Source organism: Onychostoma macrolepis, chromosome 08, assembly GCF_012432095.1.
Source record: "Onychostoma macrolepis isolate SWU-2019 chromosome 08, ASM1243209v1, whole genome shotgun sequence".
Classification (NCBI taxonomy): Eukaryota; Metazoa; Chordata; class Actinopteri; order Cypriniformes; family Cyprinidae; genus Onychostoma; species Onychostoma macrolepis.
This window is the reverse complement of record NC_081162.1, coordinates 7469339-7493199: the sequence shown is the minus strand read 5'-3', so window position 1 is coordinate 7493199 and position 23861 is coordinate 7469339. Positions and strand designations below refer to the sequence as shown.

Genomic DNA, 23861 nt, shown 5'->3' with positions numbered 1-23861 from the left:
AATCTCAACGGCACTTTTCTGAACTGCCAAAGGAGAAAATTAATGGGAAAAATACACTATATATACAGTATGAAAGTATTAGAACACACCTCCTAATTATTTTGATTTCAATAATTAAGAGGTGTGTACTTTCATCCAGGGTATTTTCTTATTAATTTTCCCCTTTTGCACTTCATGTTTCAGTGAGACCCATTGCCACAGATGTATTAAATCAAGCTCCTAGCCATGCAGCCTGCATGTCCAAACATTTGTGAAAAAAAATGAGTCATTCTAAAGCGCTCAGTGAATTCAGGCATGGTACTGTAATAGGATGCTACCTTTGGAGTAAGTCACTACCTGAAATCTCATCCCTAGATATTAGACAGTCAACTGTAAATGGTATTTCTGGAAAGTGGAGCTTTTAGGAAAAGCAGGAACTCAGCCATAAAGTAGAAGACCATGCAGGTAAAGTCACAGAATGGGGTTACTGAGTGCTGATTTTATAGCTGAAGATCTCCAAACTCCCACTGGTATTAATATCAGCGCAAAAACTGTGTGGTGGGAGCTTCATGGAATGGGTTTCCATGGCCAAGCAGCCGCATGCAAGTCTCACATCACCAAGTACTTTGCCAAGCATCAGATGGAGTGAGTAAAACACACCACCACTGGACTCTGGAGCAGTGGAAACCTGTTATGTGGAGTGACAAATCACACCTCTCTGTTTGGCAATCTGATGGGTGAGTCTGGGGTTGGACTAGATCTCTTACTTCCAGTGAAGGGAAATCTTAATGCATCAGCCTACCAAGACATTTTGGACAATGCTATGCTTCCAACATTTTGACAACAGTTTGGGGGATGTCTTTTTTTTATTCCAGCATGACTGTGCCCCGATGCACAAAGCAAGGTTCATAAAGACATGATTGAATGAGTTTGGTGTGGAAGAACTTGACTGGCCCACACAGAGCCCTGCCTTCAACTTAATCAAACACCTTTGGGATGAACTGGAATGGAGATTGTGAACCAAGCCTGCTCATCCAACATCAGTGGCTGACCTCATAAATGCCTATACTGGATAAATGGGCAAAAATTCCCACAGAAACACTCCAAAATCTTGTGGAACGCCTTCCCAGTAGAATGGAAGCCGTTGTAGCTGCAAATGGGGATCCAACTCTATATTAATGTAAATCTTTTTAGAATGCAATGTTATTGAAGTCCCTGTTGGTGTAATGGTCAGGAGTCCCTATACTTTTGTCCATATAGTGTACTTCTGGAGCCATGACAGTGGAAAACTATTGCACTTGCAGAAAATGTGTTTAGTAAGAATATACAACATCATTGGGCAAAAACTGACCTCTTAAGGGCATTGCACACTGAGTCCCAAATTTTTGTATGTGTTTTTCCGTTTTTTTTGTATTCGTCATCCTTTCCTATCAAAATGCTTGTTACGGATGTGAAAACGCAGAAAATCGAACCTGATCAGAATTTTTTTATAACGACCGAAAGTTTCGGAGGCAGTGTGTGAACGTGATTGATACAACATGAGGTCGTATAGGTTATTTTTCAACGTGCGAAAATTTCGGACAAAAATTTCGGACTCAGTGTGCAATGACCTTTAGACAGGAAGAGATTGTTTTACTGACATGTACACAAACAGTTACCCAAAATTTAGGGTCAGTCCAATTTTTTTTTTTTTTTTTTTTTACTTTTAAAAGACATAGGAATAAAAAATAAAAAAAATGGAAAAAAATCAGCTTTGCATCACAGGAAAAAAATTATATTTTAAAATATATTACATTAGAAAACAGTTATTTTGTATTTAAATAATATTTCACAATATTACTGTTTTTACTTTTGATTAAATAAAAGCACAAGCTCAAAAATATTACAAAAAACTTAACAACTAACAGTTGAACAATACTGTAGTTGATAATACAATAATAGATCAGTGTGAAAAAAGTCAACCAAGGCATTGCCAGAAAACACAAAAAAAATTTAATTAAAATGTTTAATTAAACTCAAAAAATGTGTATATTCCTAATATAACATGCCATTGTATTGGGATGTGTTTTGCCCTGGAAATTTGGTTTAATACTCTATGACTCTTTTTTCTAGAATTTCTTGTTAGTGTTTGGTGTGAAACAATTATGGTTGAGTAATTTTACAAAATGCAATTTGTCCTCCGGCTGAGTTCAATTTGACTTTGAATCTGTGTCACACCAGGATCAAAGCAGCTTACAAACCAACCAGCTCTCACCCCCTGCTAACTGAACAAAATCTTCAGTGCTCATCCACATCACCGTCTGGTCCTCTGTTAATGACTGCAAGATTGCTATTCAAGATGGCATGAAGCGTAAAAAAATGAATTTTAAATGGGAAATCATTTTGGGGTGGGACTTGATTTCACTCATCAGGATTTGATTGAATTTTGAGAAAAGTGGTCTATGATATTATTGCTAATTTTGCCCCACTTGTTTGGCCTGGGTTACATCAGTAGAAAAGTCATTTCTGAGGTGGAGAAAGTTACATTTGAATAAAAAATATATGAAAACAAACATTTTATGAAAGCAAAAATCCCATTCCCTTCATCACTTCCACACTTTTCTCAATTTTTTTCTTGTCCTCTGTCCACTCTTGTCTCAATATTGAAGTGGCAAAAAGGCCAATAAGAGCATGTGTGTCTGTGTAGAGAGAGACTAGATTGGGCTTGTTCAGATGTGTGTACTGCAAAGTCGCGTTTGCCATAGCAACGGATCCGATGTTACATAATGCAGTAGGAATAGGAAGAGGGCGAGAGGTCTGGCTGGCTTAATGTGGGAGATGCAGCAAGATATTTTTAGGAATCTCGTGTTCTTCCTCCTCTCTTGCACTGCAAGTGATGCGAGTAGGACGCAGATGAGGACAGTACAGGGCACACACTGAGCTGTGTGTGTGTTTGTACAGTATTCATCTGTTTTGGGGTGACTGTTGACTTGTACGTTGCTGTCATAAATATGACACCATATGAACACAAAGATAAGCACATCCTGCCCATGATTCATCAATGGCCTCTGAACTTCAATGACTCTGCATTGCCTTATATTAGTACAGTGTAACACCAGTCGCATTTTAGTATGATTACATTATATTACAATGGGAATCATGTTATGTTAGTACCATATCAGTTATTAGTTGATATTAGAGTTTTTGTAATTTATCAGGATTAGTTTATGTTGTGTATTTAATTGTGATGCTCATTTCCATTTATACCTTTTAGATTACCATAGGCTAACACTTAATTTTTATATAATCTTTAATAACACTAATAAATGTAACACTGGTAGATGTAATCTTTGTCAAATCTTAATATAATTATGAATTTTTCATATTGCACGTAATAATACAATGCATATTGAACATAATAATATACATTTACATGTGTGAAAGTGACTGATTTTAGTATTTTAGTTTAGTTTAGTTTTTTTAATTTATTTAGAATATTGAAAAAAGTGTCCATTATGTACTACTGTATATATGCATCCCTAACATTATTTTTAAATTATTTTAAAAGTCTGAAAGATGAAACAAAATCAACTTTAATTTTTTTATTTAAAACAATTTTAAATAGGAAATAACAGCTAATAATGAAAATATTGTATACAATCATGGCCAAAAATATCGGCACCCTTGGTAAATATGATCAAAGAAGGCTGTGAAAATTAATCTGCATTGTTAATCCTTTTGATCTTTTATTTAAAAAATTGTGGCCAATGTGTATTAGAGAAAAACATTTATTTCATAATGATATTTCCCCCCATTTTAAATTCTTATTATCCAATGAAAGGTTAGATTTTTGTGAATTTTTTAAATAAAAGATCAAAAGGATTAACAATGCAGATTAATTTTCACAGCCTTCTTTGATCATATTTACCAAGAGTGCCGATATTTTTGGCCATGACTGTATATAATCTGATCGAAAGATTTGTAAAACTTCATCCTTGTAGAGTGTTTGTTTTCCCTCCATGAGTCAAACAAACAGTTGAACTACATTAGTCTTGGAAAGAATCTCTCATCCGTTTTAGAGGTTGTCTGCTGTTTTCCCTCCAGAGACCAGACTTGATTTTCCACTAGATAGGAGAGCACAGGGACAATCTAGCTATAAATAATCTGGGAGAATAGCTGCTCTTTGAACAAAAGCTGTGATAGGTCTGTTCATCCATCTGTGCGGCAGGACACAGAGGTTTTACAGAGATGTGAGATGTCAGACTGTGTTAGCTAAAATACAAAAGCACCATGCTAGGGTTTCTTACATAAGTCTTCTATAAAGGTGAGTGTGATGACTAAGATGTTCCCTGATAGAACTGCAGCGTCACTGAGATTGTGGTGCGTTTGCTTTGTGCTGTTATGAAAAACTCATGTGACTTGTTAGATTTTTCCTCATCTCTCCTTTCCAATGTGATTTCATGGGAAAATTTAATTTAAAATGACTGAATCTACCTGATTAGGATACACCAGTAATTTTGAGGGTCAGCTAAAGTAGAAACAGTTCTTTAAAATGATAATTCACCAAATTATGTAAATTAGGGCTGTTTGATTATGACAAAAATCATTTTCATGATTATTTTTGCTCACTACTGATATCTTGATTTGTTCCCCCCATGAATACTTGTTCACTTCGGAAATATGAACTCTTCTTTTAAGCTGAGTTTAAATGAAAAATAAATAGAAAATACATGTAAAACTGACATAAAACAAATAGTCTGGAGCTAAATATTTTTTTTTTAGAGATGCCCATTCCAGTGCAATGCCAAAGTTCACAAGGTATGAATAATTGAGTGATTTTGACTGAATTCAGAAGGATCAATAACTCAGAGACGCTGCCTGAAGAGAAGCACTTTAGAGAGCACCGTCATTCTCCTTCACATTCATTGGCTGCCAAAGAATATTATGTTATTTATGGAGTACTAAAATAAAAGGCTTTATATTGTTTGTTACGAATTAAAAAAAAAAAAGTTTACTCAGAAATGAAAATGTACTTATCGCCATCCAAGATGTAGATGAGTTTGTTTTTTCATGGGAACAGATTTGGAGAAATTTAGCATTATATTACTTGCTCAGCAATGGATCCTCTGCAGTGAATGGGTGCCGTCAGAATGAGAGTCCAAACAGCTGATAAAACATTTACAAAGCTGCATGTTTGTAATAAATCATAATCCATTATTAAGATGTTTTTAAATTCAAACTGTTGGTTCCTGCTTAAATAAGAGTCCTCTATTCAAAAATTGCTTTCTCCATTGAAAAGTCATTTCTTCTGAATCAGGAGAGAAATATGCACAGATCAAGCACTGTTTAAAATCAAAAACTGTCCATAACAGTTCTGAACAAACATGTTGGTGTTAGAGGACAACAGGGAATGGACTAACTTGAGAAAGCATTATTGTGGATTTTGGCTGGAAGTGAAACAAATGCCTTAATGATGGATTTGTTACTTCACAAGACATTAATAGATGGACTGGAGTATTACTTGTGGATTATAGTGACGTTTTTATCAGCTGTTTGGACTCTCATTCTGACGGCACCCATTCATTGCAGAGGATCCATTGGTGAGCAAGTGATGTAATGCTACATTTCACACAATCTGGTCTATTGAAGAAACAAACTCATCTACATCTTGGATGGCCTGAGTGTGAGTAAATTTTCAGCAAATTTTATTTTCTGTGTGAATTACTCCTTCAACACTGAATTCAGTTCACTGAACAGTTTTTGTTCTGATGTTGGACTGTTTTGTCGTGATGAGTAATGAAATCCTGTATTTGGTGTTTCAGGAATGGTGTAGGGCGAGGAGGCCCTGTAGATGTGTGTCATGAAGCTTCTCACTGCCTGAGGTAAGAGTTCACTGTTCTGTCTTTCTCATTCACTCTGTCATTCACATTCTCACCTGCATTACATTATATTGAAAGTATGAAGTTATTTTTGCTTTTTTCTGTGTCAGTCTGCTTCTGGCCAATGAAAGTTGTTCATGAAATCTAAATGTAAATGGATTAAAGGGACAATTCACCCAAAAATGAAATTTCTGTGACTTACTTTCTTCTGTGGAACATAAAAGAAGATATTTCACGATATTAGACCCCATTACCTTTCATTGTTTTTACAAAATTACACAAACAATGCCAGTAAACAATGAAATGAAGTTTATTTGTGTTATATTAGCTCATTTTACTTAACCAAAAATAATGTTTTTAGTAATGGGATAGTGGAATAAAGACTAAATATACTGTTATTGTAGTCTTCCGTGCTTTTAGTTCTGTACTTGTATTTTTGTGCTTTTATGCTAATCCTCAGTCCCAATACTAACCCTAATTTTACTAATTTTTAGAAGACTGTCAGGATTTGTACTTGCACTTGACAGAGGTCCTGGTTAAATGGGGGAAGGGAGTCACAGTCTTCTGTCACGCTATCCGTCTGTGCTGACTGCAGGGATATAATGTGTTTTATCATCCCTCTCCATCTCCATCACATCCCTCCCCCCATCCTTCTCTTTCTCTATCCATCCATCTCTCTTTATCCATCCTCTCTATCCATTTATCTGCCCTCCCCCCTTCTCTGCCACCCAGGCCGCTATCTATTCTTTCACTGTATTTACATCAGAGTCTGTATCTCCTTCTCTTCTCACTCCCTTCCCAAAGTAAACATGGTTTGCTCTTTCATAGGGGATGTCATGCATTCTCAGTTATGTTTTACTTATCATTTTATCTCAGGTTTCCTTATTTAAGTGATTATGTAAAAGAGGAAAATGGAAACTGTATTTGTTGAGAATTATATGATTGGTTAGTTTATGACATTCATTAATACTTTTTTAAGTATTAGTTAATATATCAGCCCTTCTTTGCTGAGGGAAATGGTGGTCTGCCCCGAAAATCATGTCTATTAGAGATATTCAGAAATGGGTTTGAGGCAGATAGTTACAAGTAAATGACATGTCGGTCTGAGACATTGCTGAGTCTATATGGAGGATCATTTGAGATGCATAAGAGATATTATTTGTGATATTTCTTTCCCATGATCTCATCTATTGATTGTTTTGTTTTTTTTTCTTTGTCAAATCCTGAATACAACTGAGACCACTCATTGAGCTCTTAATCAAATACATTAGCTACAGAAAACCATTCAGACCTCTGTCCATCTTTAAAACCATCACACGGACAGGGTCTGGCTCCAGACCGGCCCAGATCAAGGGGATTGTTTGTGCACAAAAATATCTGGAGCATATGGAAGCCATTAAGATCGCTTGACAAGATCTCTTTGAGCATATTTATCTGTATTTCTGACATGAACCCTCCAGTCCCTTCCTTTATTTTTCGCAATGTTTTTATTGTACAGGCATGCTGTAGGGTTATTTTTCAAAGGAGAGGGAAATGTGTCCTTTTCAGCTGAATACAAAAACTCACAGGATGCTAGAATGAAGCTTTTGTATACAAGTCCATCAGAAAAGCCCAGAGAAACCCCATCATTGTGCTCATAGTCCACTGACTGCTGAGGTTTTAAGGTCCTTACACTGCTGACTTTTCTGTACTGTGTGTATTAGCAAATGTCTGCAGTCTGCTGCCGTCTTTTGACTTGAAGTTGTTAAATGTGATATTGAAAATCATCTGTAAATCATTCCTGGTCACACAAATCTCAGCTGCATGATTGCACAGTTGTGAAGTTGGATATATATTATGGATATATAGAGATAAATATTCTAGTCAGTTGGATATATATTATTACTTTACTTGTTGAGGCACAGAACTATTAACTAATTGTTAAGTAATATGTCATTGTGGTTATAGATTTTGAATTAGTTAGTTAGTCATGTGCCTCAAAAAGTAAAGTCACAACATAATGATACCCATGCAAATCATTAGCTAACGATTAATTAAAGCATAGAACTGGAAGTTGAAATGCATGCTTGAACCCGTTGTGGTAATTAACATATGAATTTACATTATTAGTTAATATAATATGTCATTAGGGAATTAATACTTTATGACACATTTAACTAATAACAATTTATTGATTACTTAATCTATGAATCATATAGAATGTTCATTTGTTGCTGATGCAGTAATTGTTAATAAATGGCTATACATTACCTCACGATTATCTGTGCATTAGTTAAGCATGAATTAATGCACATTAGTGTCACTGTATTGTAAAGTGTTACCAATGTAACTACACTGTAAAAAAAAATAAAAAAAGTTGAGCCAACTTAAAATTTTAAGGCAACCAGCTTCAGCAGATTTTTATTTTTGTGGGAGATTCTCAAATTTTTGTTGTATAAACTTAAAACGACAAGTTGAGAAAACTCAAAAATCTGCTGAAGCTGGTTTGCCTTAAAATTTTAACTTTTTTTATTTTTTTTATTTTTTACAGTGTATATTATTGCACAGCCATCTGACATTAAAACCTCGTTCTCATTTACAGTCTCTTCTTTTCCACAGGGACCTCATAAAGGGAGCACTTTCTCATTCAAAATGATGATTCATAAGGTAATAAATATGATTTTTCATATCATATATATATATATATATATATATATATTTTTTAGCAGATTTCTTATTTATTCATAAAAAATAACATAATATATAATCATAAAACACTGAAAAGGTTCATGTGATGTTGACCTTTGACCTTTGTTTGTGAACAGCAGTCGGCCAGTACCTCCCCGGGCAGCGTTTGTTCTCTGCGTGGAGGAGATGTTCCTGGATCCTCGGCGGTCACTATAGTGGTGTGTATAGCAGTAGTGTCTGCTGGGATATGATTACCACATCAGATTACACATAACTAGGCCCACACACAGTGGACCAACATCTTGATTGCAACGCAGCATGCACTCAATCCAATTACATTCAAGGACCAGAACTAACTTTAATAATAACTTGTGTCTCGAAATTGTAGCACAAATGTACTTCTTTCATATTTTGTATTAATACAGGCCAAAATGGACAATCAAGTGATTGGATATAAGGATCTAGCAGCTATACCTAAAGACAAGGCCATTCTGGATATAGAGAGGCCTGACCTGATGATGTACGAGCCCCACTTCAGCTATTCACCGATGGAGGTAATACACATTATATACAGCAAATATGCTGTTCAAAAGTTTGGGGTCAGTAAGATTTTGTTTTTTTAGAGAAAGGATGCGTCAAATTGGTTCAAATTTTTTTTCTTTTGATCTTTCTATTAAGCAGCACATCCGATTTTAACATTGGTAATCATCAGAAATGTTTATTGAGCAGCAAATCAGCATATTAGAATGATTTCTGAAGGATCATGCGACACTGAAGACTGGAGTAATGATGCTGAAAATTCAGCTTTGCATCACAGAAATAAATTACAGTTTACAATATATTCAAATAGAAGACAGTTATTTTAAATTGTAATAATATTTCACAGTATTACTGTTTTTACTGTATTTTTGATCAAATAAATGCAGGCCTGGTGAGCATTATAGTCTTCTTTCAAAAATATTCAAACATCTTACTGACCCCAGACTTTTGACTGGTAGTGTTGTGCTGTTGTTTGGTGATAAGGTCTGACAGACTATTTTGGTCATTGTCTCATAGACGCAAAGCTGTTGATTTGTCAGACTTTCATTCTGTAATACACTCTGTCTGTCAGCGTGTGTGATGTGTTCACTGGTTAGTTTCCTGCTGGGTGTAAAGTCTCGCCATCAGAGTGCCTGAACAGAGATCAGCACACGCACACACACACACACACACACGCGCTCGCCATGTTAGCTCGGCTCTCCCACTGTAATTTCCTTTTTTGTTTCGCTGTAATGGAAGCTTTACGCTTCATTAAGTCTGTAAACCTGTCTGTGGAAATGTCTGGATATCTCACTTACTGCCAACAACTGACCTCCCTTTCTCTCTGTCTGTCTCTCTCTTTTTCTTTCTCTAGAGGTCATTATCTCCTCGTTCAATCTCCCCTCCTCTATCTCCAGAGGTAAGTTGCATAGTACATGTCTGTGAAAATCACAAATATGTCATATACATTTTAATACTTGCCATGAGGTTTTGCCAGTCAGAGGACCAGAAGTAAATGTTTGTTTAATGGAAAGAAGCTAGTTTGTAAATAGCATAGACATTTAGGTTACAAATTATATACATATATTGTACTTTGTTGTCAGTAAGAGTTTTTAATGTTTTTGAATGAAGTCTCTTATGCTATGTCTCTTAGGCTGCATTTATTTGAATATAATTCAATTATTTTTTAATTATTAAAAATAAATCTTTAAAATATTTTAAAATGTAATTTATTCCTGTGCTGCAAAGCTGAATTTTTAGCAACCATTACTCCAGTCTTCAGTGTCACATGACCCTTCAGACCCTGCTCAAGAAACATTTCTTAATATTAATATCTTAAGTTGTGATGCTTAATATTTTGTAGAAACCATAATACTTTTTTTCAGGATTTTTTTTTTAACAATAATTCCAAAATTAGTAAAATGTTATTTAAAACAGCTTTAAAAATAGTCAGGATTTAATAAAAGTGATATTTTTAAATATTGTATATTTTTATTACCATTTTCACTGAATATGTGCAAAGTTTTCCTAAATACATATAGCACAAATATATAAGTCAAACAAACTATATGAGGGAAAGTTTGGAATTCCCCCTCTCTAAGTTTTTGAAAGAAAACCCTTTTTAACATCAGATCAGCATTGAAATCATAATCCACCAATGGTTTTGCATCACAGCTATTTCAAACTATCTATTTTATAATCTGCTTTAGAGTCTCTCTGCATGATTCTTAATCACACAGACCTTCTACATGTAATTCCAGAACAGTCTATTAAAGGATGTCTATCAGAGGGATTGGTCAGAGCCCAAATCGTCAGGCAGCTCGTCTCCAGCGTCCACACAGCTGAGTAAAAGCATCACCGTCAGCACAAAAGTCCCACACCAGCAACAGCACTTCCACAGGCCAGGTTAGGTACTACAACACCTCACAGACACAGCCAACAAACCTCAATCAACAACAAACTCTTAAAACTAAACAAAACAACCTCACTTTTCCTCCTAGACAATGGAAAAAACATATACAAGAAGCCACCAATATATAAACAAGGTATGAAACATTAACACTGCTCTTGAGTTTATATCAGATTCAGTGTAAATGGTGTAATTCTGGAGCATTCAGATTATGTGTCTGTGTATTTAAATGGATGTAGATGTCTCAGCAGCCGTTCCACACAGTAAACACATGGAGGACTTAATCATTGAGTCTTCAAAGTTTCCCGCCGCACAGCCTCCAGACCCCAACCAGCCCTCTAAGATAGAGACGGACTACTGGCCCTGCCCACCCTCACTAGCTGTTATAGGTAATACACTCTCACGCTATCAACATGATCACAACCTGCTGTACACAATCTGCTACATCATGCCTTCATGGAAATAATTCAGTGTACATGTGTCCAGTGTACATGCATACATGAAAATAAAATTTCCCTCTGGGCAGTAACGAGTTTAGCTAGATGCTAACGCTAACAGCACAGTTTCAAGGCCCAGTTTGTTGATGTGGTAGGTGTTCATCAACTTGTTTTTACACTCTTCATCTCACGATCATGTATTTGTATCACAGAGAAAGAGCGGAGGAAGAGTGTGGTGTCCAAGGTGGCTGAGGGAGAGGAGGGTGAGGAGGATGATAAGTATGATGAGAGTGATCTGTCTGAGGACATGTGGAGACTTCGGCAAATGCAGAAACAAGAGCTCAACAAGGTGTTTGTCCGTAAAATGATCTTACCTGTAAACTTACGGTGGCTGTTCAAGGGTAATTGTGATGTGTCAAGCTGTTTCCTGAAGTTTTACAGTTAAACTATTTTTCATTCACAAATTATTATTCATTATTATTATTGTTTAAAGAAATTAATAATTTTACTCTGCAAGATTGCATTAAATGAATAAAAAGTGACAGTTGAGACAATTTTAGTTACAAAAAAATGATATTTCAAGTAATCCTGTAAAATATTTTCACATTTTTCACCATAAAATATAAAAACAACTGTTTTTGACATTGATAATATACTTTAATGATGATAATGATAATAAATAATACATTTAATTATAAATAATAATACATTTTTCTTGAGCAGCAAATCAGCATATTAGAATGATTTCTGAAGGATCATGTGACACTGAAGTCTAGAGTAATGATGCTGAAAATTCAGCTTTGAAACCATCATAGGAATTCATTTCTCATTATAATTATTTTAAGATATATTAAAACAGAAAACTATTTGTACTGTGTTTTTGATCAAATAAATGCAGCCTCGGTGAGCATAAGACACTTTTTTCAAAAACATACAAAATCTTTTGAACCCCAGAAGTGTGAACAGTAGTGTACATGCAGTTTTATGGCCAGCTATTAATACAAATATTTAACTTGTTGTATATTTATTTTTATATTATACATTTGTATTTTTCTCCTGTTCTGTTTTTCTTAAACCTTATTTTTATTTAAGAAACCGAGGCTAAAGGTTTATTGGGTTGGCTCTTATTTGTGAGATCTTTTGTCTCACTCGACCTTCAAGTGAAGGCCACAGTTGGTTTCAAATGAAGGACAAATCTGTAGGGATTCTTGCATTTCCTGTCGAAACAGGGAGCCAAGCTGATCAATTCAGTCCCTCAGCCTGGGTATAATGTTTCAGTGTCCACCTCACCCCTCAAACTCCCTCACCTCTCATTCTCTATCTCTTCACAGATTCAATCCAATCTAGGAAAACTGATACTAAAGGAGGAGATCGAAAGCTCGGCCCCTGTCCGAAGGAAAACACGGTCTCTGCCTGACAGGACACACATGCATCTGGGTACATTTCAATGTATGTGTGTGTGTGTGTGTGTGTGTGTGTGTGTGTGCCACTGTGTGGACGTGATTTTCACAAAACTGTCTCATAAGGAATCACAGAACAGGAAGATACTCAGAGGTAAGCAACATTACTGACGGCAGCTGTTGTGTGTACTGGACATCTGAGTCAGTCTTTCCACCTGCAATCAGAGCTTATACACGGCAGACTAATAATCTGAATCAGATTAGAGTTTATAGGTCTCTAGGGGAAAGGTCAGCGTCTTGAGAACTCAATTTGAACCGTTTTGATTATTGCGTTATACTTTGTGTTGTGTGTCACTGAAAATGGATGTGATTCGAGTAAATCACAAAAGCCAGTTGACCTTGTACTTATAGTGTCCCCTTCTGGTTGAAGAAATGCACTGCATGCACACGACACATATCGCTAGAAAACATGCTGGCTTCAGCACAATTACTTGGTTAAGATGATTATTTGAATGCTATTTGTGTCACTACATTAACATGTTTCTTCTTTTCTTTCGCACAGCCTCCAAATCCCCCTCATTTCCTTCCTACACTAAGACTGGCCTGACTAGGGTGGGAAAATGAAATCTGTTTTGATATGTCAGCTTTGTGAGATCCATCCTTAATTACACTGATTTAATTAGTCTGGTGTTTGTATGTTACAGCTCCAGTCTGCAGAGTTCTCCTCTTCAAACAGTGATAAAGGGAGTCAAAGTAAGTGTGGGGATTCTATTCTATTCTGTTCTATTCTATTCTGTTTTTCTTTTTCTTTCTTTTTTTGCATTTGTTACACTTCAATCAGAGTGGCAGTATTAAGAGTCATAATTCTATTCTATTTTATTCTGTTCCAAAGAATAGAGCAATTTTTTTGCCATGTTTATTTGGAACTTAATCAGAGTTCCAGAATTAAGAGCACTGATCTCTATTCTATTCTATTCCATTCTATTCTATTCTAATAGTGGACCAGTTTTTGTCATGTTTATTTTTACTTCAATTAGAGCACCAGTATTAAGGCACAATTCTATTCTATTCTATTTTACTTTTCTTTTTTTCATTTGTTATACTTCAGGCGGTGTCATTATCAAGAGTCATAATTTTATTCCATTTTATTCTGTTCTAAAGAGTACAGCAATGCCTTGTTTGTTTGAAATTTAATCAAAGGTCCAGTATTATAAGCACTCACCTCTATTCTATCTCTCTATCTAATAGTAGAGTAATTTAATAAAGAGTAATTGTTGTCATATTTATTTACACTTCAAACAGAGTCTCAGGTTTAAGAGTCATAATTCTGTTTTATTCTACTCAAAATAGTAAGTGTACAAGTATTGTCATGATGTAATCATACTCTGATCTATTCTATTCTTTTCTAAATAGTAGATCAGATTTTTTTGCCATGTTTATTTTATCAGAGCAAGTTCCAGTTTAATGTTAAAATGTCTTTTTAATATTTGTTACACTTCAGAGTGCCAGTATTATAAGTCATAATTCTATTTTACATTATTTAGAGTACTGATTTTATATATATATTTTATTATAAAATATATCAGTCATTAAGAGTCATAATTATATTCTATTTTAAAAGCAGAGTATTTAGAATGTAGTATGATTATTCACATTTTATTTAGAGTGCCGAGAGTCATTATTCTATTGTATTGTGTTTTGTTGTGTTCTATTCTCACCTTTTTTAAATGAATATAAATCAAATTGAATTAAATGTTTTATACCACATGCTCAATGTATTATTATTTGTTTCTCTCTCTCTCTCTCTTATTTTTTTATTACAGATTTCCAGGTATGTAAGAGTTTACATTAAAATAAATGTTTGTTTTTTTTAAACAGGTGAATTTATTAATTTTATTTTAAACCAACGTTATTCAAACCCTTTAAGTAAGGAATACAATACAAGCCATTCATATGTTGACAATTGCAGTATTAGCATTTCAGAAATAATCAAATAGTTTATTAAGTCAAACTTTGCAACCCTCAATCTCATTAGTTTTACAACATTTACAATCAGATTTTTGTAATAACTGCACAAATCCCAGTTGTGGTATGTGGTCTTATGGTGGTCTCCTCTCTTTTATAGAATGGAGATGCCCAAAGCAGAAGAATAGACAGAGGGAATTCACTCCCTAGTATGCTGGAACAAAAGGTGATGTAACCATATCATCTGCCAACTAATTAAGATTATTGTGTTTATTGCTTGTGTATATGAGCTCTTGTACACTGTAAAAAAAAAAAAAATAAAAGTTGAGCCAACTTAAAATTTTAAGGCAACCAGCTTCAGCAGATTTTTGAGTTTGCTTAACTTATTTTTGTGAGAGATTCTCCAATTTTTGTTGAATAAACTTAAAAACTCAAAAAAGGACCCGTTGCCTTAAAATTATTAAATACATAATAATTTTTTTTTTTTAAAGTTAAGTGAACTTGACAATTCAATTAACTTATTTTTTTTAATTATCATTTACTTAAAAATTTTAAGGCAATGGGTTTCCTCAATTTTTTTAAGTTAAGTCGACTTATCACTTTTTACAGTGTATATATAGTTACTTAGAGTGACAGTTTGATCCTGGTTCATTAATATTGTTATGAACATGTGTTCGTTTGGCAGATTTACCCATATGAGATGCTCATTGTGACCCACAGAGGCAGAAACAAACTCCCTCCTGGTGTAGACAGGACAAGACTGGAGGTAGACATTGCTTTTGCTCATTGTTTTACCCTGTTGCACTGTTCTGCTGGGAAACGCTGACCACATAACCTCTCTCTCCAGAGGCACCTGTCACCTGAGGAATTCCAGAATGTCTTTGGAATGTCCATAGAGGAATTCGACCGGCTCTCCCTTTGGAAGCGGAACAACCTGAAAAAGAAAGTCTCTCTCTTCTAGTAGTCAGAGAAATATGTTCTTTTACAAACACTGTCACGCGTCTGCACTTCCGCTTGTGAAAACAGCACAGACGATACAAGTTAAGGAAAGATGAGGAATGTGAAATGAGGAATGTGATTATGGAGCCAGCAAAAAAAAAAAATCAGTTATCCTTATCGTTTGATAAGCCCCATATCTGATTGCAGCTAACAATCATATCCAAGTCTTTAATGTTGTCTCTTTTTCTAGTTGCAGCTACTATGTCAGGACTTCACTGAGGTTACAGAGTCCTCTTCTGTGTGTGCTTAGTAAAGCTATAATGATATACACAGATAATAATGCTACGAATACACATGAAACAGATATGAATCACACCAGTTATTTGAGCAGACCAAATCCCTGCAGAACATTTCAGATGGAGCAGCAGGAATCTGTGGGTTTAAGTCACTGCCACACTTTTCAGCCTTTATGTGCTAAGCATGAATTAACAAACCTTCAGAATATGGGTCAATGACTTTTTTTGGTCCAGATTTATTCATTTGTTAAAAGTAGATTTAAAATGCAATTCATACATAGAAAGAGTTGAATAAACCTCTTCTATGATGAGCATGATTTTATTTTCTGAATTAAAATGCAGAATAAAATTCATAAAAATGCAAGAACTGTCCTCATATAAAGAAGAAAAAAGAATGAAAATCTTAATTAAGTGGTTTGGCATAATCTTTTATTTTTATTCTTTACAAAAACGTCTAATATTTTAACAAAACTGCTTCACTGCTTATTAATGTTTAAAAAAATATATATTTTGTTGCTAAATCAAAATTATGTGGTTCAACCGACATGCATAAAAAAAAAAACAGGAATTAGGTTAGTTCAGGTTGTAAAATGTCATGTGGTGCGACTGAAAAATCTTCATTATGATTATGAATAACAATTCATGAAATTTCCTTACTTTAAATTAAAAATGTAAGGTATAAACATTTTTAAAAGCCATATAAAACCAGCATACACCTTTACAAAGAATACAAATTGGCATGTGTTTTAAACTAGATTTTTTCATATATATATATATTTTATGGTGGACAGTCTTATTTGTCATTGACCCATATTTGTAAAAGCAGCTCAGTATTTGAATGAAGCAAATCAAGTAATGCTGATAGTTTGTAATTAAGTACAATTTATACTAGAGACTCAAGACGCACATGTTGCACACCCTCATTCCTTACACCTTAACACAAATATTACCCACGCAAAATACCAGCGGTACAATATACAGGTATAACAACAGCTGATGATTCTGAGTGAGAGTTTGCTGTTCCAAAGAGAGCTACTGTACATTAGTGAGAGTTTACTGAATATTGGATATATCCTGCATGGCAAATGTATCCTGCTTTTCTTCAGTGATAATGGATTGTGAATTGTGGGTGTGATCAATACTTCTCTTCTGCAGGATGTATTGATCGAATAGTTTCACTCGCTCCCTCTATCTTATCGTCTTTTCTCTCCCTCCTCCCCGTTTTGCTGCTATTGCCTTTTAAAGCACCTTTACTGTTTTGGTTTTATCCTCTTTTGTTCTTGATGGGTGGAAATGTTTTTTATAGTGTTCCTGTTTTATAGGATAAGGATAGGTATGATATAAAGGGATTTCAGATGTTAGCACCTGACGGATTGATTTCGCAGCCCTGGTTTTTGCTTTCTGTAGATTTACAAATACAGGGTTGAGCAGAATTCAGAGTTAAAGAGCTTTTCAGTGCATGAATGTGAATTTGAATTGCATGGGTCAAGACCCACAGGATGTTAAATTGCAATTAGAGGAAGATGAATTTACTAAACTGCAATTTAAAATAAATGGACGCATTCACACAGCAGTGATATTTAATTGGTCCACATTTTGCAAAAAAGAAAGCACTATTTTATTAATTAACTATGTTAATTATAATTATATGAAAGATAATTAACTTTCATATCGACTAATTAGTCAAAATCTTAATTAATTATTCATATTTAAAATAATTACAATATATAATTTATATTTCTATATATTATATAACATTTTGTATATACAGTGTATAATTTATAACATATATAACTCAATGTTATATTCAATAAAATGTTAAATATATATCTAAATATACATTATATATTAAATAAATGAATTATAATTAATTAAATCAATATTATTATGCAGTGGTAAGACAGAATGTATAAAAACTAGGAGTCGCATGATTTTTTATTTCATTTTAATTCTATGTTTTAAAATTCAATTGGAATTTGAAAGGCATTCCCAGTTCTGTTCCGAATGGCACACAAACCTGCAGTTTATATATTCTTCTTGCCCACGTCAATATTAAATATTAATTTCTATGCTTTTATTGCTCCAGTGACCAAATGAAGTGCTTGGATAGAGTGCATGCTTTGTATCCAGAGTTTGTACCTAATAAAACAGAACAAAAATCTTATAAGAACAAAACAATCACTTAAAAGCAACACATATATTAACTTGAGAATGTACAGTAGAAGTACAAATATAGACATTCCACATTCATTTTTGTAGAAGCACTACTCAAAAGGAAATATGTGGCTGTATGCATATTAATGCATATTAACAAACCCATAGTATTATTTGTTGTTTTAATGGCTGTTCTTTCAACAGAACATATTTTATGTGAACACAATTACACTTCTGCCGTTTGAAATCTTTTCTTGCGTGACTGAATGGGCACAAACTCATCACAATGATCAAATGATCATCACAATACACAATAATCATGAAATTATGTTACTTATCAATCATGTTTTTTTATTTTTTTTATTTCAGTGGCAGCTTACGTTTTTCTGGTCTGAAAATATTTGTGGCTTCAGAAGTCAGGCCTTCTTTATGAAATACATTTTGCTAGGAATATTCTGCAGTGAGGCACTCATTACTACATCCTAAAGCACTTGATTCACTCTTACACACCTAAAAGAATGAATGTTTGCACAATAAGAAAATATGCTCTTTTAACCCACATGTACATGCATCTGACAATTTTCATGTGAAAAATGTTCCAAATATTAACATATATTCATTTTTCTCTACTTCATGAATAGTGCTTTTCTTCTTTTCATTTTTTTTTTTAAATGTGAAAGTGTGATGAATGGGGAAAAATAAAATGGATTTATTAAAGTGAGTGTATTGTTATGATTTTATTATTAATATCAGTGGTATTGTTGTTTCATTATTTTTGATTTGTTAGTGGTTTTCTAATGATTCTAACAGATCATTTGAATGAATATTCAGTTCAATAAAATGTATGATTTTAACAGCATTTTGTGTCTGCTATTTACTGATTGAAAGTGTGATTAAGCCTTTCATATCTTAAATGCGATGAATTTAGTTAGTTTGGGTCACTTTTGACAGTCATCTCAATATAGCTGTAGATTTGTTTGGATGTATAAACTGAAGAAACTACTGAATAGGCCCTATATGTCTATTTTTAAAAAGTGTTTAATGTATGTAAAGTATTTCATTAGCCCCTAAAGTAACACGGAGATGCAAAAGCAGAAACTTTTTCATTCTTTGTGAGTGAAAGTTATTTAACACAAAAGTTTTCTTTTGCTCCATAACTAATTGGATTGCTTAGTTACTTTTATGGAAAGTAATGCATTATGTTACTTTTTGTCACCTATCACACCAAAAGTGAAATGAATAAGCCTGAGGCTGAAGAAAGTGGCTGTGCATGTACTCTCAATTTCAGGGGGACAAGGGGACAGGAGAGGCATCAGTAAATAAATGGAAAAACAAAGTAACTTGCAATACTTATTTGAAAAATTAACTCAAATTTTCTTGTAAATTTAAAAGTAAAGCTTTACTTTATTAGTTAATTGAAAGAAAGTAATCTGATTACATAACTTGCACTACTTGCAGTGTTGGGCAGTAGTGCAACTAATTACTAATAAGATTTCAGTAATAATATTACAATCACTATCCATAAAACAGCTAGTTACTTTCTATGCATCGACCCCTACCGATTTGAAGTCCACCAATCCAATAATTCCTAAATTTATTTTCACAACTCGCACAGGCACATGAAGTCACCAGTGCAGCAGGCATATGGAATATGAAAAAGCTTACATTCAGCAGATGGAAATATTGCCATTGCATTGATTTTGTCAGGAGAAAAGATGATCTGAACACTGATGTGGAAGTTGTGGCATTACTTTACTCTGGCATTACATGGCTTGCCCACCCACATCCCTCGGATCTCGATATAAATTGTATAAAATCTTGGGGGGGAAAAAATGGAAGGGCTGTAAAATGGAACATTTTCTAATGAATTCGTATGATTTCTATTGATAAAATACATCATGGAATATAATTGTATAACAGAGAAATTATAGCTACAATTAGCTTCAAACTTCACATGACAATTAATGAGTGTAATACAACACTTTCACTTAAACTTTACTATTAATCACCACTGAGTGTTTGTAATAACTGACTGCAATCCAATGTGGATTTTAGTCAAATGATGAGGCAGAAATATATTGTTAGTAAGAATTGGCATAAAAGAAAAGTAATGTAACTAATAGTGTAACTAATTACTGTTGCTAGAAAGTAATAAGTAAAGTAATAATAGGCCTATTACTTTTGAAAGGAGTAGTAATGAGTAATATATTCCATTTTTTGCAGAGGTGTAAAGTACTTGAGTAAATGTAACTAATTACTGTACTTAAGTATCTTTTCGGATACTTTGTAGTTGTACTGAGTATCAAAGACATTAGCAACTTTTACTCTCTACTTCACTACATTTTTGAATGAGTATCTGTACTCTTTACTCAACTACATTTGAAATGAGTGTTGCAGTTACACATTACATTTTGCATGGCATTTAGCTTTTCTGCAGCAGTATATTTCTGCTACAAAAGATGAGATATCGCCAACTACAGGGCACTGAAAGTACTATATCTTGTGCATTTTGCCCTTACTCACCCAAACTTGACAACAAGGCTAGTTTACATGAATGTGAGCTCCTTAGCAAGTAGTTTCATGAGATGAGGACATGACTGCAGCTGGCAATGAGGCCGAAACCAGCACATCCAGTGCAAGAAGACTTTGACTTTTTAATTTTACTTAACATTATTTTATTTATCCTTTATGAGCCATTCCACCGAATGGGTGCCATTTGTGTCCTCAGGACATTATAGGTACAAACATGCATAAAAATTAACTATAAAATACATTTTATTATTAAGAAAAGTGTCCTGCACATTACTCTAACTGCAAAATATATAATATATAAATATATAATTAAAAAAATTATTAAAAACGACCTAAAACACTGAAAATATAGCATTTGTACATCTCCCCAGTGTCTAACGCTACATTTTAACGTGAAATATCATGTTTAAAATCCTTCAGAAATCATTTTTATTTAGCATTTTTGTGTACCTCCATATCCCATATGTGCTTTAAATACATTTATTTCAAAATAAATTTATAATATTTTGGATAAAATACACATTTTAGTCGTGTCCCCAGGTTTTCACTCAGCCCTGTTACCATAACACATTCCCCCTATAAAAAACTGGGGAAATTCCACAAGACACATTTTCAACATAATATTGCAACATCTGAATCGTCTGACTGCAATGAAATGATCTGAAGCATGTGGTCTGTTTTTCTTTTCTGTATATTTGATGATATTGTAATGGTGGCTTGGAGCATCATTATAAATATACTGTCCTGTTACCTAAATTATTTCTTAGATGTTACTCGTTTATTTAAAAAATACAAATCTTTGGTGAATCACTATAATTTGCTGAGTATTCTCATAATATTAGCATGTACTCCATGTGTCATGGTGCACACAGCAGGGAGGAACGAGGAACACGCAGACGAGGAGTAACTTCAAAATAATAGCCTTTAATGACGACATATGGGCAAGACAAGGCAAGGCAAGGTTGACACAGACAGGAACACCGGGGAATAACAAGTAGACCAGATGAAAACTAACTAAACAGGCAGGAACTAAATACACATGACAATCACAGATAATAGACACACCTGAACTGAATAAACTAATAATCATACAGAACAAGGACAGAAACATGACCAAATATGGCAAAAAGAGGCGGGAACACATGACACACACGACAGAGGACTGACACCATGTGGCTAGATTATATGTATTTGCTAATTTTATCCTAAAATCTCAATCCTGTTACTTTCAGCCCTGTTACTAATATACTCATATATCCTATACTTATATATAGAAACTGAGTAATAGTAACAGGAGTGAGTAGTGTCATCTGATTTATTAATGTAAATATTAGGCCACATCCATACTAAATTTGAAAATGCATTTTTTTCTCAATGCTTTGGCCTTCTATCCACACTGAGACAATGCTTTTGCCCAGAGAAAACCTATGGTTGTTCCTGCATTGTTGTTTTATATTACATTCCTGCAAGTATGACAGAAAATGTACTTGAAATTTCTGTCCTGTGGCAATTATGTATAAGACTCATTTATGGAATGGCGTTTGTGAGCTGCGCTATAAGAAAACAATATTCACAGAAAAACTGAAAAGATATTATTTGTTAAGTTTATTATTTTTAATATCGATTTTAATTTAATATTTATTATTTTTTCATTATTTATATCTTATCTTATAACCCGTCCTCTACCCCTAAACATAACCCTAACAAAAACCTCTGCAGACCACTAGATTTAAATAGAAACACGATTTGGCCTTTTTATTAGCAGGAAGGTCAGCTCACTAGTCGATGTTCAACACACTTCACTATATCAGTGAGGCCATTAACACCTCACATGTGTAGTCAAACCTGTATACTAGTATAATGCATACTCCTTCCTGTTACCCATTTCATTCCTGTTACTAAATAGTTTTTTCTTTAAAAAAATAAAGTTAAACCACTATTTTTTAAATTAAGTTTGGTCCATAATTGATCCCATTGTTTAATAAATTGCATCATAGAAAATTGATAAGCTTAAGGTATCTGTACTTTTACTCAAGTATGGTTTTTTTTGAGTACCTAGCCCAACACTGGTTACTTGTAATGCATTACCACCAACACTGCTGAAATATAAATGTTCCTCCAACTTATATTTGCCCATCACTGTGTCACCAGGGTCTGTGTCTTACGGTAATATAAATATTGTGTCATGTTTTCATCCATAAAATGAAATTAACATTTACTACCTCACCTAGGTAAATAAATCACCCAGATAACTCACTGGTAGCTAATCCTATGCTTGCATGCAGGTTTTGTTTGTAATAGTTATTGAGGGCGCGTGGTGGCGGCGTGGAGCTGCTTCAGTGGCGGCTCTCAGAAGCGCATCTGGAGGCGGAGAGAGTCCAGTGATACACAGAGATGTGGAGTGGATGTTGACAATGTAGGCGCTTGTTTAGACAGTTTCGCTGTTATCTTCGTTTGTCTGTCGCCTGACCCGCAACTCTCACTTAATTCACTCCGAATTTCACATAAAGCTACTTTAAATTCGTTTACACATCCAGGAACAGACTCAGCGATGAACTCTGGACGCGGACGAGAACAGTTCACTTGGACGCTTTGAGTATTTCCAGCGATGGACAAGCAGAAAGGTATTTCACTGTTTTCACATCGGTCTGTAATCTGAATGAGTGCAGTTCTCCAGTTAAAACCTCATATGAGCCACATTAGATCTACTTCATATCATCTACACACATTTTCCATAAGAAACAACTTTTCTTGGTGTTTATAAGTTGGAGTGCTGTGTCGAAGTGGTTAAAACTCCTGAGGTAGTTGGTTTGAATCTCTGAAGGGCTGATTTACAAACTGTCATTTTGAGCCATTGACCAAGATACTCTATCCTAAGTTACTGACTGTCCCTGTGAGACAATTGGATAAAACCACTAGTTAGTACTCACTGACTGGGCAAGCAATCATATTGAATAGTTTCAGTATGAGACCTTTTATGCTAGTTTTGTCTCATTTAGTCATAAGTCTTCAGCAGAAGTCACAAGTCTCCAGTTTTGTTAACTTATTAATGCAGTTGAGTCTTTTATTCAAAGTGGCATTGGACCACAAAACCAGTCATAAGGGTAAATTTCCAAGATAGGACAATATTTGGCGGAGATACAACTATAATATTGAGAAATATTGAGAAGATTGCCTTTAAAGTTGTTCAAATGAAGTCCTTAGCA

At 34.2% G+C, this 23861-nt stretch overlaps 2 protein-coding genes across 9 annotated transcripts in view; both read left to right on the top strand.

Annotated features, from left to right (window-relative positions):
* The window catches only part of LOC131545928 (dematin-like), a 28130-nt gene extending 9148 nt beyond the window's left edge, over window positions 1–18982 (top strand). Inside the window, exons 2-16 of one of the 7 annotated variants that reach the window (XM_058785166.1) lie at window positions 5781–5840; window positions 8436–8483; window positions 8642–8722; window positions 8930–9058; window positions 9898–9942; window positions 10784–10928; window positions 11024–11068; window positions 11172–11321; window positions 11582–11718; window positions 12701–12818; window positions 13332–13381; window positions 13474–13522; window positions 14593–14960; window positions 15420–15500; window positions 15582–18982. In XM_058785166.1, the coding sequence (XP_058641149.1) occupies window positions 8469–8483; window positions 8642–8722; window positions 8930–9058; window positions 9898–9942; window positions 10784–10928; window positions 11024–11068; window positions 11172–11321; window positions 11582–11718; window positions 12701–12818; window positions 13332–13381; window positions 13474–13522; window positions 14593–14621 (993 nt within the window). In that variant the 5' untranslated portion in view covers window positions 5781–5840; window positions 8436–8468 and the 3' untranslated portion in view covers window positions 14622–14960; window positions 15420–15500; window positions 15582–18982. Of the gene's footprint in view, window positions 1–5780; window positions 5841–8418; window positions 8484–8641; window positions 8723–8929; window positions 9059–9897; window positions 9943–10783; window positions 10929–11023; window positions 11069–11171; window positions 11322–11581; window positions 11719–12700; window positions 12819–13331; window positions 13382–13473; window positions 14961–15419; window positions 15501–15581 lie in introns of all 7 variants that reach the window. The other 6 variants (XM_058785167.1, XM_058785164.1, XM_058785162.1 and 3 more) reach the window with 6 other exon arrangements.
* Window positions 18983–23023: 4041 nt separating this feature from the next.
* The window catches only part of si:dkey-220o5.5 (actin filament-associated protein 1-like 2), a 42374-nt gene continuing 41536 nt past the window's right edge, over window positions 23024–23861 (top strand). For both annotated transcript variants that reach the window (XM_058783718.1, XM_058783717.1), the window contains exon 1: window positions 23024–23279. In XM_058783718.1, the coding sequence (XP_058639701.1) occupies window positions 23264–23279 (16 nt within the window). In that variant the 5' untranslated portion in view covers window positions 23024–23263. The remainder of the gene's footprint in view (window positions 23280–23861) is intronic.